At 39.0% G+C, this 13,058-nt stretch overlaps 1 protein-coding gene across 1 annotated transcript in view; it reads left to right on the top strand.

The window, feature by feature from the left end:
• Window positions 1-13,058, top strand: part of MARCH1 (membrane-associated ring finger (C3HC4) 1, E3 ubiquitin protein ligase) — a 100,516-nt gene that overhangs the window by 66,102 nt on the left and 21,356 nt on the right. The window contains exon 4 of the mRNA XM_009325101.1: window positions 11,285-11,465. Within this exon, the coding sequence (XP_009323376.1) occupies window positions 11,285-11,465 (181 nt within the window). The remainder of the gene's footprint in view (window positions 1-11,284; window positions 11,466-13,058) is intronic.

The following is a 13,058-nucleotide window of genomic DNA, read 5'->3' on the forward strand; positions in this document are numbered from 1 at the left end:
AGGAATGTGACAGGACACACCCAATTCTAGCATAAGCACATTAGTCAGATAAAGTATAGTACCATGGTGCAATATATACTTCAGCTAGTCTAATGTAGGCCTCTTGGTCACTTCAAGTGAGACATTTCCCCTTCTAGTGTCACTGTTTTTCTATTTCCAAAATGATGAAACAATGACACAACACCAACGACGATCTTTACAATCTCCTCCCTGAACATACTCCTTTCTTCTGGAGTCCATTAAGAAGGCAAGGTTTCTGCTTCTGGGATTAGGGACAACTACATAAGTTCTGGCCATGCTGAGTTGTTCTGGCACCTAATTTTTTTTTTTTTTTTTGAGATTCGCAGGATAGGCTTTCTAAATCATACAGTTGGATCCCCCTTTTCCTAAGTTGCCCGGTATCTGAGATTTTCTTCGTATGTACTTTATTCTGGAATTTGCCATGTGGCTTGAGGCACAACCTCAGAAATAACTTTCTTTGGTCTGCATGAGGGTAATTTCCCTCAAGGGAAAAGCTTGGTGTGGGACACGATAAAGTGAGTGGATTGTGAGGATTTAGTCCCATGGATTTTCATGTGGGAATTACTAAGGAAAGAAAATTTGTTAGTTGATATTACCACTAGTGTATCATAAGTGCTTTTTGTATTGACTCTGAATTAATGTTGTGGTATTTTTATTATTTATGATGGGAGAATTGAAAGATATTATCTGTTTGACTAGTTATGCTTTTGGTGTAAAATCTTCTTGTAGTACTGATGCAGTCATTTCAGCAATAACACTGAAGTATAATTAGCTGAAAGAAACCACACACACTTAAATAGGATGGAGTTTATCACTATGAAAAAAATGCATATTGGAAGTAGAATTTTGATTTTGTTGAACTCCATGAATGACTCTGTATGCAGTTAGGTAATGGCAGACCCTCATTTGAGGAGTAAATAGAAGAGTAGGGCATGCCAGAAGACAGGTAGGAATGGGGGGAAGCAGTAAGGGAGATGATGAAGTCGATTCATGAAATCTGCAGAATCTACTTGCCGTGGTTTCACCCCAGTTGGCAACTAAGCACCACACAGCTGCTCGATCACCCTCCCCCCCGCCAGTGGGATGGGAGGAGAGAATCAGAAGAGCAAAAGTAAGAAAACTCATGGCTTGAGATAAGAACAGTTTAAGACTTGAAATAATAAAATAATAACAACAACAACAACAACAATAATAAATTGTAATAGAAAGTAAAACAACGACAGAGAGAGAGGGGAAAAAAGCCCGGGAAAGAAAAAAACCCAGGAGGTGATGCAACTGCTCACTGCCTGCCAACTGACACCCAGTCAGTCCCTGAGCAGCGATCGGTCCCCCCCGGCCAACTCCTTCCAGTTTATGTACTGAGCATGACGTCACATGGTATGGAATGTCCCTTTGGCCAGTTTGGGTCAGCTGTCCTGGCTATGGTCCCTCCCAGCTTCTTGTGCACCTCCTCACTAGCAGAGTATGGGAAGCTGAAAAGTCCTTGACTTAGCATAAACACTGCTTAGCAACAACTAAAACATAGGTGTGTTATCACATTATTCAAAATCCAAAACACAGCACTGTACCAGCTACTGGGAAGAAAATTAACTCGATCCCAGCTGAAACCAGGACACTACTTCAAGTATAATATTTTAAAATCAGCTTGAAAAAGCTAATGTATTAATTAAAAAGCCATTATAAACTTAGGAAAAGACTAATATAGGTATTTCTATGTGTTAAAACAATCATAGATAGGAAGAAATAGTGTACATTGCACTTGACAAGAGGCAATATGATTATGTAGTTTCTCTCTGAAATCAAGTGTTGTAACAGGATTTTTTTCAAAACATTGTTTAGCAGGACCTGCAGAAGTAGTATCTTGCATGAAAATACTTACATCCTGAAATATTCACATAGTAGAGTGCTCACAAAATCAACAGGCAGAAAGCCTCTTCGGAGGAAACAGGTCCTCATGGACTTGAGAAAAAAAGAGAAAGGTGAACAGAAGATAGCTATATAGGCTCAAATACTACCATTGACATTTAACACTCATTTTAAATATTTATACCGAAGCCACGAAGTTGGATCCAGTAAATAATTTAAACTGTAGTGCAGAATACGTAGACTTGAAGTACCATCCAGAGCCCTCTAAAATCACCAAACACTGGAGGATGCTGAACTGCCAGACTGTAGTGTTTGGCTGAAGAGGGTTTTTAACCTATTTCTCCCTGGTATGTTAGTGCCTTCCTTGGGGTCTCAGGATGATACATTCCTTCATTAGGAGCCAAATCTCTGAATCTTGTCCTGCATGTTGGCTCCTCACCTCTTCCTTTTAAAAAACTGCAACTGCTGCTTACTTTCCTGTTCAAAGCCTTCTTTTTCAAAGCGACTTTCTGATAAGAATCTCCTCCTTTTTGAGGAATCTCCTCCTCTGTAGGATGGTCTAGTCGTTCATCAGTCTTTGAAGCAGTATGAAATCCTGGTTAATTCTATTGTCCGCCTGATGGTTCAAAGCCCCATCTGTCACCTCTTTAGCCATCTGGTTAGGCAGTCCCTTTTGGAAGCTCTCCATGATTCAGAAGGATGCAAGGAGAGCCAAAACAAGGCAAGCATGTCTTTGTTGTGGTTAGGGTCACCTAACTGGGGGAGAACTGAGTCCTGGTTTCTGCTTCTTTCTCTCAAAACCTATTATTATTTTTAATGCAAATAGGTGAAATGGTACCACTTCCTGCTAGAAAGTTCAGGTGAGAGGAGACCCTTGGTTTTAAGGGTCCCGTTATTAAATACTTAAAGCTTGCATATGTTCTGCAGGGAGTTTCATTACTTAAAGCTTTGGCTTTCACTAGGCGGATGGGAGGAAATCTAAATCCTTTTTTAAGATGCAGTCCCTAGTTCTTTGAACTGTGTTCAATGCAGTAAATCTTGTCTGACGTATCTTGAGTTGCACTGACAGTGCATCTGAGGCAGGAATTACTTGTAACTCTTTAGATGGTTAGATATCCTATTTATCACCTATAATGGAAGATTAATAGAAGGACAAGAAATGCTGACAAAATAAAAGATTTAGTATGCTTTTGCTAATGTTGTTTGCTTTCGGGTCTCTTACAAATTCTGATCATGTTTGCAGAAATCAAGAGAAAGCTTTACCTGGACCATTATGAAATTCCACTGGTGTGGTGCAACATTTTGAAAATGTTTTTTCCTCTAGTCAGATAAAGGCAGCTGACTGTATAGCATAATGGAAGGGCAGGAGTGACAGGGAAAAGGTATACAAATTGATTACATTCGGTACGGAGAATTAATGTGCTTCATTAACACTGTGTTTAAATGGAGAGGAAGACCAATTTGTCATTTAGATTACTTTATGATTTAACAGTGCAAAGAATAGAAATGAGATTTAAAAAAAAAAAAGCCTGCAAAATAAAAACAAGGGAAACATGGCATGCTGTAACCTATCGCAGGGTGAACATATTTAGTGAATTTAACTTCTTTTTTTTCCAAGTGATAAATTATGCAGGAGCAGAGTTTGATATTTTTTTGGTTTCTGTTTATGAATGAGTGAATTATTTGCTGTGAGTTGTTCATAAAGTTGTTTGCTTTAATTTTAGGTTCTAACTATCTAAAAGCACTGTAAGCCCTTTATAAATTGGCAGAAAGAGAAAATGACTTTTTGTGGACAGGAGACCAGTTTTCTTAAGATTATCGGACAGTAACGACAGCAGTTTTGTGTATCCTTTTGCAAACCTGTGGAATTGGTTCCTTTTGGTCCAATCAAGATCAGTTAGGAGCTCGTGGTACTTAATGCTGGCAGCTAATAATCCTCACAGCCAAAAATCAAAGCCAGGGATTCAGCTGGTCCAACATTTTCCAACTATGCTGCTTCTCCCTGACTAAGCTCCCTTTAGTAATAGCGAGGTATAGCAATGAGATGTACCCACTGAACAGGGTAAGAATTTATCTTTGCATAACCATTATGAGTCCAGGTATGCTTTCCAGTGAAGGTCAAGATTTTAACTGCCTTTTCAATTGTTCCTCACCAAAAATAGTATTTTTGGAATAAGCGTTATCTTTCTTGAGCATATTTATATGGAGAAGATATTTGCCCCTTTTATTAGGGAGATTTGTTAAAAGTTCGAAAGCATTTCTGTTCTACTGGTATACTTCCATCTGCAGGAAAATGACAGTATGGGTATTGGGCATCTGCATTAGTTTATTATCATGCTCTAGTTCACAGTGCATAGCAATTGCATCACAGGGGCAGTAAACATGTCACAGTCACAAGGCAGTAGCTCCTCCTAATTTTGTCAGTGAAGGGGTCTCCATTAGTGCTTTAGTTCAGATAAGGAGCCTGCTTTTGAAGCACATCTGATCACCTTTACTTTTACCATGATCTAGACCACACTGAGTTCTCCAACTATATTCTCTTTGAGTGAAAGTAAACTGAAAGACGTATTCCTGGTCCAACCTCAAATCAATATCAAATCAAGGCAACCCCCACCAAGATGTTCCTGGTGTAGGTATCACGTTTTTAGCGCTAGCTGGTTTTTTTGAACAGATTTGCTACACTGCAATGCTTGTTAACATAGACATAGCTGTATAGCACCCAGGAATATTAGAGAACAATACAGTTTTTACATAATGATGTCATTTATAGCCCTTAAATATTATCATACATCATTATCGGTATGCCCATGCCCCTGTATACACTTCTATTTTTGAAAGCCTCAGAGGCATTCCCCTAGGTTGTACATTTGTTAATGAGGGTAAAATTTGACCTGGTATATTTTCAAGGAATTCTATAAAAGCTATCTGCACTACGTCACTGTAGCTAAACCCTTTGTCTATCTGTAATGGTCCAAAAATCCTTGAAAATTTTATTAGGTACTGAGATGCAGTGCCAATCCCAAATACGGGATCCACTGAAAGAGTTCTGGTGGTGCAGAGTTACTGCAAACTCTTTTCTACCAGCACTGTTCCTAATGACAAGGCTCTGATGTAGCTCGAAGCACAAGCAGGGACATGCTAATCCATTCTTATCCTTAATCACCTTCCTTTGACGATAGCCATCTATGGAAATCAGCTGTACAGATACTGTCATAGAGGAGCGCTTGCCAACTGGGTAAGGGTAGAGCACTAAGTTTCACAATGCACACAAGACTCCTGCAGAATAAGTGCATTTTATACGTCACTGCAGTGGCGTAGAAATTGGCCTATTTTCTTAATTACCAATGGGTAAAGTGGATTAGTGAAAGACAGGTTAGGATAACTGCTGTTTTTCCAATGAGAGTTGAGCTTAGCAGCTATTCTCTTTAATGAGAGTAAAATTGTTACCTTGCATGTGATGGAAAAGCTACAAACCTGTTGGAATCTATCTGTATCTCTTGCAATAAGCAGCTCAGATGGTGACTAACCATCTAGATTGTAATTTTGGTTGCTGTGATTTTGCCAAACTAAACCACTGTCAGGAAAACCTGAACATTTTCCATGTGAACTCCTTGCTTCACACTGATTTTAGTTGACCTTTTAAACTGAGATTATGTAAGAAATTTCTTTGTATGGAAAAAAAAAATAATCTTAATTTGATGAGAAGTGAAGTACAGTCATCCAGGATAGCTCTTGCTGTTTTTCTGAAAATCAGCCTAAATCCAATTACCATATGAATGTCTACAAACTGTAGCCATCTTGTTTCATACTTCCCTTCCTGCCTCCTAACTTTTGCAATGAACAGGACCAGGGGAAACAAGGGAAAACAGTTCATAGTCATGGAATTAAAGACACTGCAACAATACCAAATTCTGAAGATGCCTCACTTCTGAGTGCTTAGTTTAGCAGCATCACTTGATTTTAATCCAATAAGAAATTTCTCTCATTTTTATATATATAGTGTCAATATGCCCTTCAGTGAAGTATGTGGTATACCTCAAACTGCTAGCCACTTTACTTACTGCTTTTGCATAGTCATTATGCAAAAGTACGAAGTTTAGTATGTCACATACATACAATTTCTCAGTGAAGCGTTGCATTATTATTAGGTTCTCAGCATCATTTGGATGTGCCTTGAATGCAATGAATATTTTGAACAAAAAAAAATACTGAAAAATAATTCTAAAATGCCCACAGTAAACTTCTTTAACTTTTCATTTTTACATACATCTTTCTCTAAACATTTTCTAAATTGAACTATTCTGTTTCTGTTTGAGAACTGGGTTTTATGTAGGGACCATACAAGAAATCTGCAACACTTTTTATATGAATTATGCAAAATCTTTCAAAAAGACTGTCGTGGTTTAACCTCAGTTGGCAACTGAGCACCACGCAGCCATTCGCTCACTCCCCCCCCCAGTGGGATGGGGGAGAGAATCGGAAGGGTAAAAGTGAGAAAACTCGTGGGTTGAGATAAAGACAGTTTAATAGGTAAAGCAAAAGCCGCGCACGCAAGCAAAGCAAAACAAGGAATTCATTCCCTACTTCCCATGGGCAGGCAGGTGTTCAGCCATCTCCAGGAAAGCAGGGCTCCATCACACGTAACGGTTACTTGGGAAGACAAACGCCATCGCTCTAAACGTCCTCCCCTTCCTTGTTCTTCCCCCAGCTTTATATACTGAGCATGATGTCACATGGTATGGAATATCCCTTGGGCCAGTTTGGGTCAGCTGTCCTGGCTGTGCCCCCTCCCAGCTTCTTGTGCACCTGCAGCCTTCTCAGTCGGTAGAGCATGGGAAGCTGAAAAGTCCTTGACTAGTGTAAACACTACTTAGCAACAACTAAAACATCGGTGTGTTATCAATCAACATTGTTCTCACCCTAAATCCAAAACACAGCACTGTACCAGCTACTAGGAAGGAAATTAACTCTATCCCTGCCGACCTGAAGACAAAGACTAATTTTGTTTTCAGTTTAACATTTTTTATTTTTTTTCCTGAAAAGTGTTTTTTCTTTTTAATGATTTGTTGCATTCTAAGTGAATCTGCTATTTAAGAACATCCTTTAAAGAATTGTTACGGATTTTCGTCTGATATATGCACAGTGTTGGCATTAATTTCTCTGTTTGGTAGTTCTGTGTTCTGAAGGTTGTAGAAACAATTCTGTGCTAGAGAAATATGTGCTGGGTAGTTAAAAACCTCATATATAAAGCAAAATCTTAAGCATAAGAATGACTGCACTGTTAGAGTATTATTTCATAAAGCTGCACAGTGTGCTTTCTTTAAAAATAAATATTCTGTGCTCTCAATGTGTAGGGAGATGTTTGTAGGTGTATATTAGACACACACAGAAAATTTTGTATATCTGAATCAGAAGATCATCTAATAGCTTGTATATGCTGTGTTGTCTGGTGTGCACAAGATTTATAGAGCAAAGTCTCTTTTGGAGCCTGGTACTCATCTTTTCCCATAGACAAGCAAGGTCCTGTTCATCGGCAGGAATCTTAAAGCACTAAGCTGTCAAACCTACCAAAAAAAAAATAAAAATGCAGGCTCAATTTATGACTATAAAGGGATTCTAACTAAAAGGATTTGATCAAATGACTGACTTCCTTCCCTCCCCTCCGTTTCCACATAGTCAAAAGTATTGCTTTATTATGAAGGCCATTTATCTACTGAAGGACTAGAAAGTTGAGAAAAGCTGAGTATGTAAATTCTGTAGGTATGTCTGAACAGCTGAAACTGCAGCTATTAACCATGATCAGTGCTGTACTACAATTTGTATATAAATCAGTATAGATTTAGCAATTTTTTTTTTTTTTTTTCTTTATAGTGAAGAGTGGGGTTTTTTCATTCAACTCATTTCTAAAGTATGTAAGCAAATTTTAGTTTCAGGATAAGGTCATCCCTGCAAAGAGTCAGTCTGATGGGTGAAAATTTTGAACAGTTGTGATCATGTAAAAATAGGAAACTAGAATGGAAGTTCTCTAACTCCAACTTGGTTTAGATACTACTCAGATAAGTCTATGCTTTGTATCCCTACCTCAGTTCTGTTTGCACAACATACTTTTCAAAAACATTGTTTACAATTTATTTTCTATAATTTGTCATAATTTTAATGTACATGATAGGTAAATACAGCAAAGGGCAAAGACACACAAAATTCTGATTCAGTACTCATGGCTAAGCAAGGTATTACAAGGACGTTGAGGTGTTAGAGCGTGTCCAGAGAAGGGCAACGAGGCTGGTGAAGGGTCTGGAGAACAAGTCTTATGAGGAGCGGCTGAGGGAACTGGGGTTGTTTAGCCTGGAGAAAAGGAGGCTGAGGGGAGACCTCATCGCTCTCTACAACTACCTGAAAGGAGGTTGTAGCGAGGTGGGTGTCGGTCTCTTCTCCCAAGTAACTGGCGATAGGACAAGAGGAAATGGCCTCAAGTTGCGCCAGGGGAGGTTTAGATTGGACATGAGGAAAAGTTTCTTTACTGAAAGAGTGGTTAAACATTGGACCAGGCTGCCCAGGGAAGTGGTTGAGTCACCATCCCTGGAAGTATTGAAAAGACGTGTAGATGAGGCGCTTAGGGACATGGTTTAGTGGGCATGGTGGTGTTGGGTTGACGGTTGGACTTGATGATCTTAGAGGTCTCTTCCAACCTTAATGATTCTGTGATTCTATGATGTGGCCCAAGCCTTTAAAAGATATTTAAGCAGTTAGCCAACAGTCTGTTTCAATAGCTGTCAGGCACCCACATATCTTTAAAGACTGTGATTGTGCGTTTAGGTAGCACAAATTTCTTTTAAGCTAATTTCTTCTGGCTAAACAAATAATGAAGAGCTAAATTGCACCAAAGAGCATTCAAGCTAATGAAAAACATGCTTTTGGTTATTTTCTCTGGACTTTAATTCCATTTGAAGTTTGTTTTTATTCTCATTACGTATTTCATGGTTAGAAAGCTAGAAGAGGCCATTAGATTATTTAGTTGGAGCTTCTGTATAATGTGGGTTCTTAATGTCACCCTGTTATTTATATATTTAGCTTGTAACTTCTGTACAACAAAGGCACAAATAGAACGTATAATTCATATAGTGTTTTTCTGTAAAAGTATTTCTACTGAAGAATACTTCTATTCATTTCAAATTTGCAATGTCACTTTATTTGAACATCCCAGTGGAGTTTTAAACTTGTATTTTAGCTCTTAAAATAATTTTAAACAATGCTGGCAGTAGTAGAAAAAAGGCTCTTGGGTACTTAGCTTAGTTGTCTAATTTCTAAATAGTTTAAATGCTAAGCCTCTAAAATAAAGTATGTATAGCTTGAATTTAAATGAACAAAGAATACTAGTTTTCCTTTGGGAAATAGCTTTAATTTAAAAACAGAATTATGTTTCTTATGTAACTCTCAGCTGGGAATGCATTTGTTAGCAACATGCTATTTGGTGTTTTGAAAATTTAGTTCTGTTTAAGCTACAGGCTCAACAAGAAATCAGCACACAGACAATTTCCATATAAGAACTAAGCCACTGATGCACCTAGCTTGGCTGGGTTTGTAAAGAAAAGACTGTAAATTGAGTTCTTGTAAAATGTGTCTCACAAAAAATGAATGTGTGCAAGATAGAAGTTGTGGTATTTTCTTTTCCCCTCTACTCCCATGGGGTATAAGATGCTGATTAGTGTACGGGCACCACTGTAGACACTGAAAACCTGGCTTTTGAGTACTAGGTTCCCAGAGCCTCATTTTTTTGGCTGGGTTGTTTGGGGTTTTTTTTGTCTCATGCTATATTTCTAGCAAAGCAGCTTTGTTCTGCTTTCCCATTATCATAGGTTCATTTTCTCATGGCTCTAGGCTACACCATGGAAGAATAGTGAAGCTGCTGGTTTTGATCCATAGATCTTTCACTTAGACATTGAAATCTCCTCCTCCCCCTGCTTGTAGACTTGGCAGCCTCAGTGCTCTGCTGTAGCCAGTCTTCCACAGGGTGTCTTTGCCAGGCTGCCTCCTGATGTACGCCAGGCGCTGCTGTGCTATGAAGGTCGCACTTCTTCCCTAACCTGGCTGGTAGGAAGACAACCTCACTGCAGCGCCCTCCCCAGCCTTTTTCCTACCCCAGGAGCAGTGTGGCCAGAGTTTTCTGCATAGAGGGGTGAGTTATTCCTCAGACGTGTTCATTCCTCATCCTCTGCACGCACATATGTGAGGCTGCCTTTCCTAAGTACTTAGGAGTTTCTAAGCCTAGAGTTTCTAAGCTCTAAGTTTTGTTTGCGTAACACCAGGATCTGTGGTGTTGTTGCTACTTCTCTATTTTGAAATAACATTTCTCAGGCTTCAGCTTTTTTTTTTTCTCTTTTTTTCTTTACATGCCAGTTTGACTCTTAGGGCATTCATTAGGGCTTGGGTGCTTTTTTCTGGGGTGGGGATGGGAGGGAGTTACTCTTCATTGAGGTGAACCTCCTTCACTTCAGGTGTTTGGTTAAGCCTTCTGCTCACCGTAGAGCTTCCTCTGCCCTCACAGAGACGCTTGCCAATAAAGCTGTCATTAGTTTCGATGGGTGACTGTTTTCCTGGTATGATCAGGAGTCTGTTTGGAAGAGGGAAAGATCACCAAGACATTTGGACATGTCACAGAAGAAAACCATCAGATTGTGATGTTAGGACACTGATCATTTTATGCAAAACCACAATATGAAAAGCTCTGTATCCCATTACAAGGTAACAACAGCTCTGGGACCAACCCCTACCTTAGGATCTGCTTACAGCTGTAGTTTTTGGTTTCCCAGATAACGCAGCTATCTGCTTCAAAGGGACAGTGAAGAATGAAAAAGAGGAAGGACCAGGACTTTTTAACACCTGCCTCCTAAAAAGTATGTGCCCATGTGTATATGCCGTATGCATTACTCCAGAGTACTCAAAACTGTTCTCTAGTGCTTTTAACTGTGTAACTCCAAAGAGGTATCCTAGGAACTTTTTGTACTTTTCATACTGGATATTTTCAGCTTGGGGTTAGATTCTGCTAACTTTGAGTATTTTATTGGCATTACTTACAGACCAAGAACTATTCAGCTCTTAGAAAGAGCACTGGTATTTGTCTTAAAGGTTTGCCCTGCATAAAAGGGAAAAAGTGTTATTTCTACTGATTCACCTTCAGACCACGTAGCAAATTCAAAGAGAAATAACTAAGTGAAGAGAAATTACTAAGTCACGAAGGGAACAAGGAATATGTTCCTGGGCCTCAATCCGAAAGGTCATATACTTGGCATCTTATGAATGTCAAGTCTGAAAACGAAAAAGCAGTGTAAATAAACCAGTGCCTTTGCATTGCTGGTTGGCAAGTTCCCTCACTAGCTCTTGCTGTCCTTCCTGTCAGGATCTGTCACTGTGAGGGAGATGATGAAAGTCCCCTCATCACACCATGTCGCTGCACAGGGACCCTGCGCTTTGTTCATCAGGCCTGCCTGCACCAGTGGATTAAGAGCTCAGACACGCGCTGTTGTGAACTCTGCAAGTACGACTTTATAATGGAGACCAAGCTCAAACCTCTTCGGAAGGTATGGTGCTTTTGAATTTAATTACACTCAAGCGTCAAATGGCCAGAACGGCTGCACAAAATACTGGCGCAATTAAAGAAACATCTGCCTGTCCAAAATGGCTTTGTATTTGCTGTTGTTAAATCAGTCCCAGTGATTTTAATTCTACATTTAAGTTAGTTAATTTACAGCAGCAGAGGATTTTGACTAAAGACTCTCTTTCACCACACATGCAATATAAATGCACAAATAATAGGTTTTTGTATTTAGAATTTTTATCTTCAGCTTTTTGTTATCGGCTCATCTGCTTATTTTTAAGCCACAAAGAAACCTTACTCATCATGTTTTGCTCCTGAATAACACAGGCCAGTTCACCCAGTAATTTTTACATTGAGCCCATAACTTCTGGTTGAGACTGATGTTTATACCAATGTGGAGAAAGCAATTACAAAGTAACACACTCAATCAATTTAGCTGCATCTGTTCTAACTGTTACACTTGTGGGCAAATTAATCACTCGCACATTAAGATTAGTTAATGGAATCTAAACTACAGGGCGACCTTGCATCCTGAAAGTCAAATGTATGTTATCTGCGCTCATCTGTTTTCCAGGATAAATCAATGTAATGGTACACAGATTGTCAGTATAGGGAAGGTGAAGAGTTTGTTAAACATACGTGGGTTTTGTTTTCTTTGGAGTGAATCATTTCTCCTCTGATTTTTCTCTAAAAATGCTCTCATCCTTTCTGGGTTTTGTTGCATCTTTCAAGATTGAGTCAATCTAGAACAGGGCCAGTTTTGATTTAAAATAAATTTCAATGTGAGAGCCTTGAAAAACATGTAGAAACTGTTAGCTTATAACTAGTGTATGCATATGTAATAGTGTTTTGATGGCAAAAGACATTTCGTTTGTGTCAGTTTTGCACAGGGAGCAGTTCAGAGAAAGGGGAGCAAATGAAATTCCTTCTCATTTCCCATCCAGAGAAATTATCTAGTAAGTGTCTGATGATAAACCACTTTTAAAGAGAGAATTAGGATTGATTTCACAAGCAAAGCTTGTGATAGGGAAGGACACAGTTCTCAAGTGCTAGGTAGATCTTGCCAGGTAGACTGGAAATTGAAACAGATGTAAATAAAAAACTTATGGCTAAAAACTTAATTATATTGACTTAGGTTTTAGTAATTGCAGATAAATTTTAGCTAATGTGACAGAAATGAGATAATTGTATAAAATCCTCTGCCTGTAGCATACCTTTTGGGTTTTTTTCTGTATATATGTTTCTATTTTCAACACAAATTGCTTTAACCTTCCATCTAACAAATATACTTACAACTGCCACTTTTCCCAAGAGAATATACAGATATCCATATTTTTAACAAAAGCCTCTTCCTGATTGCGTTAGATAATAGAGCATCTTTAAAAAACTGGAAATAAAATTTATAGCATCCAAGGGGAAAAGGAGTGAAAAACGTGCATAACTGTTGATATCAGAAGTAGGACACTGTGTGTGTCTCGTTGTGGTTTAACCTCAGCTGGCAACTGAACACCACACAGCTGCTCGCTCGCTCCCCCCCCCCCCCCCAGGGGTGGGGAGAGAAACAGGAAGAGGAAAA

This window comes from Pygoscelis adeliae, unplaced genomic scaffold (genome assembly GCF_000699105.1).
Source record: "Pygoscelis adeliae isolate BGI_AS28 unplaced genomic scaffold, ASM69910v1 Scaffold170, whole genome shotgun sequence".
NCBI lineage: Eukaryota > Metazoa > Chordata > Aves > Sphenisciformes > Spheniscidae > Pygoscelis > Pygoscelis adeliae.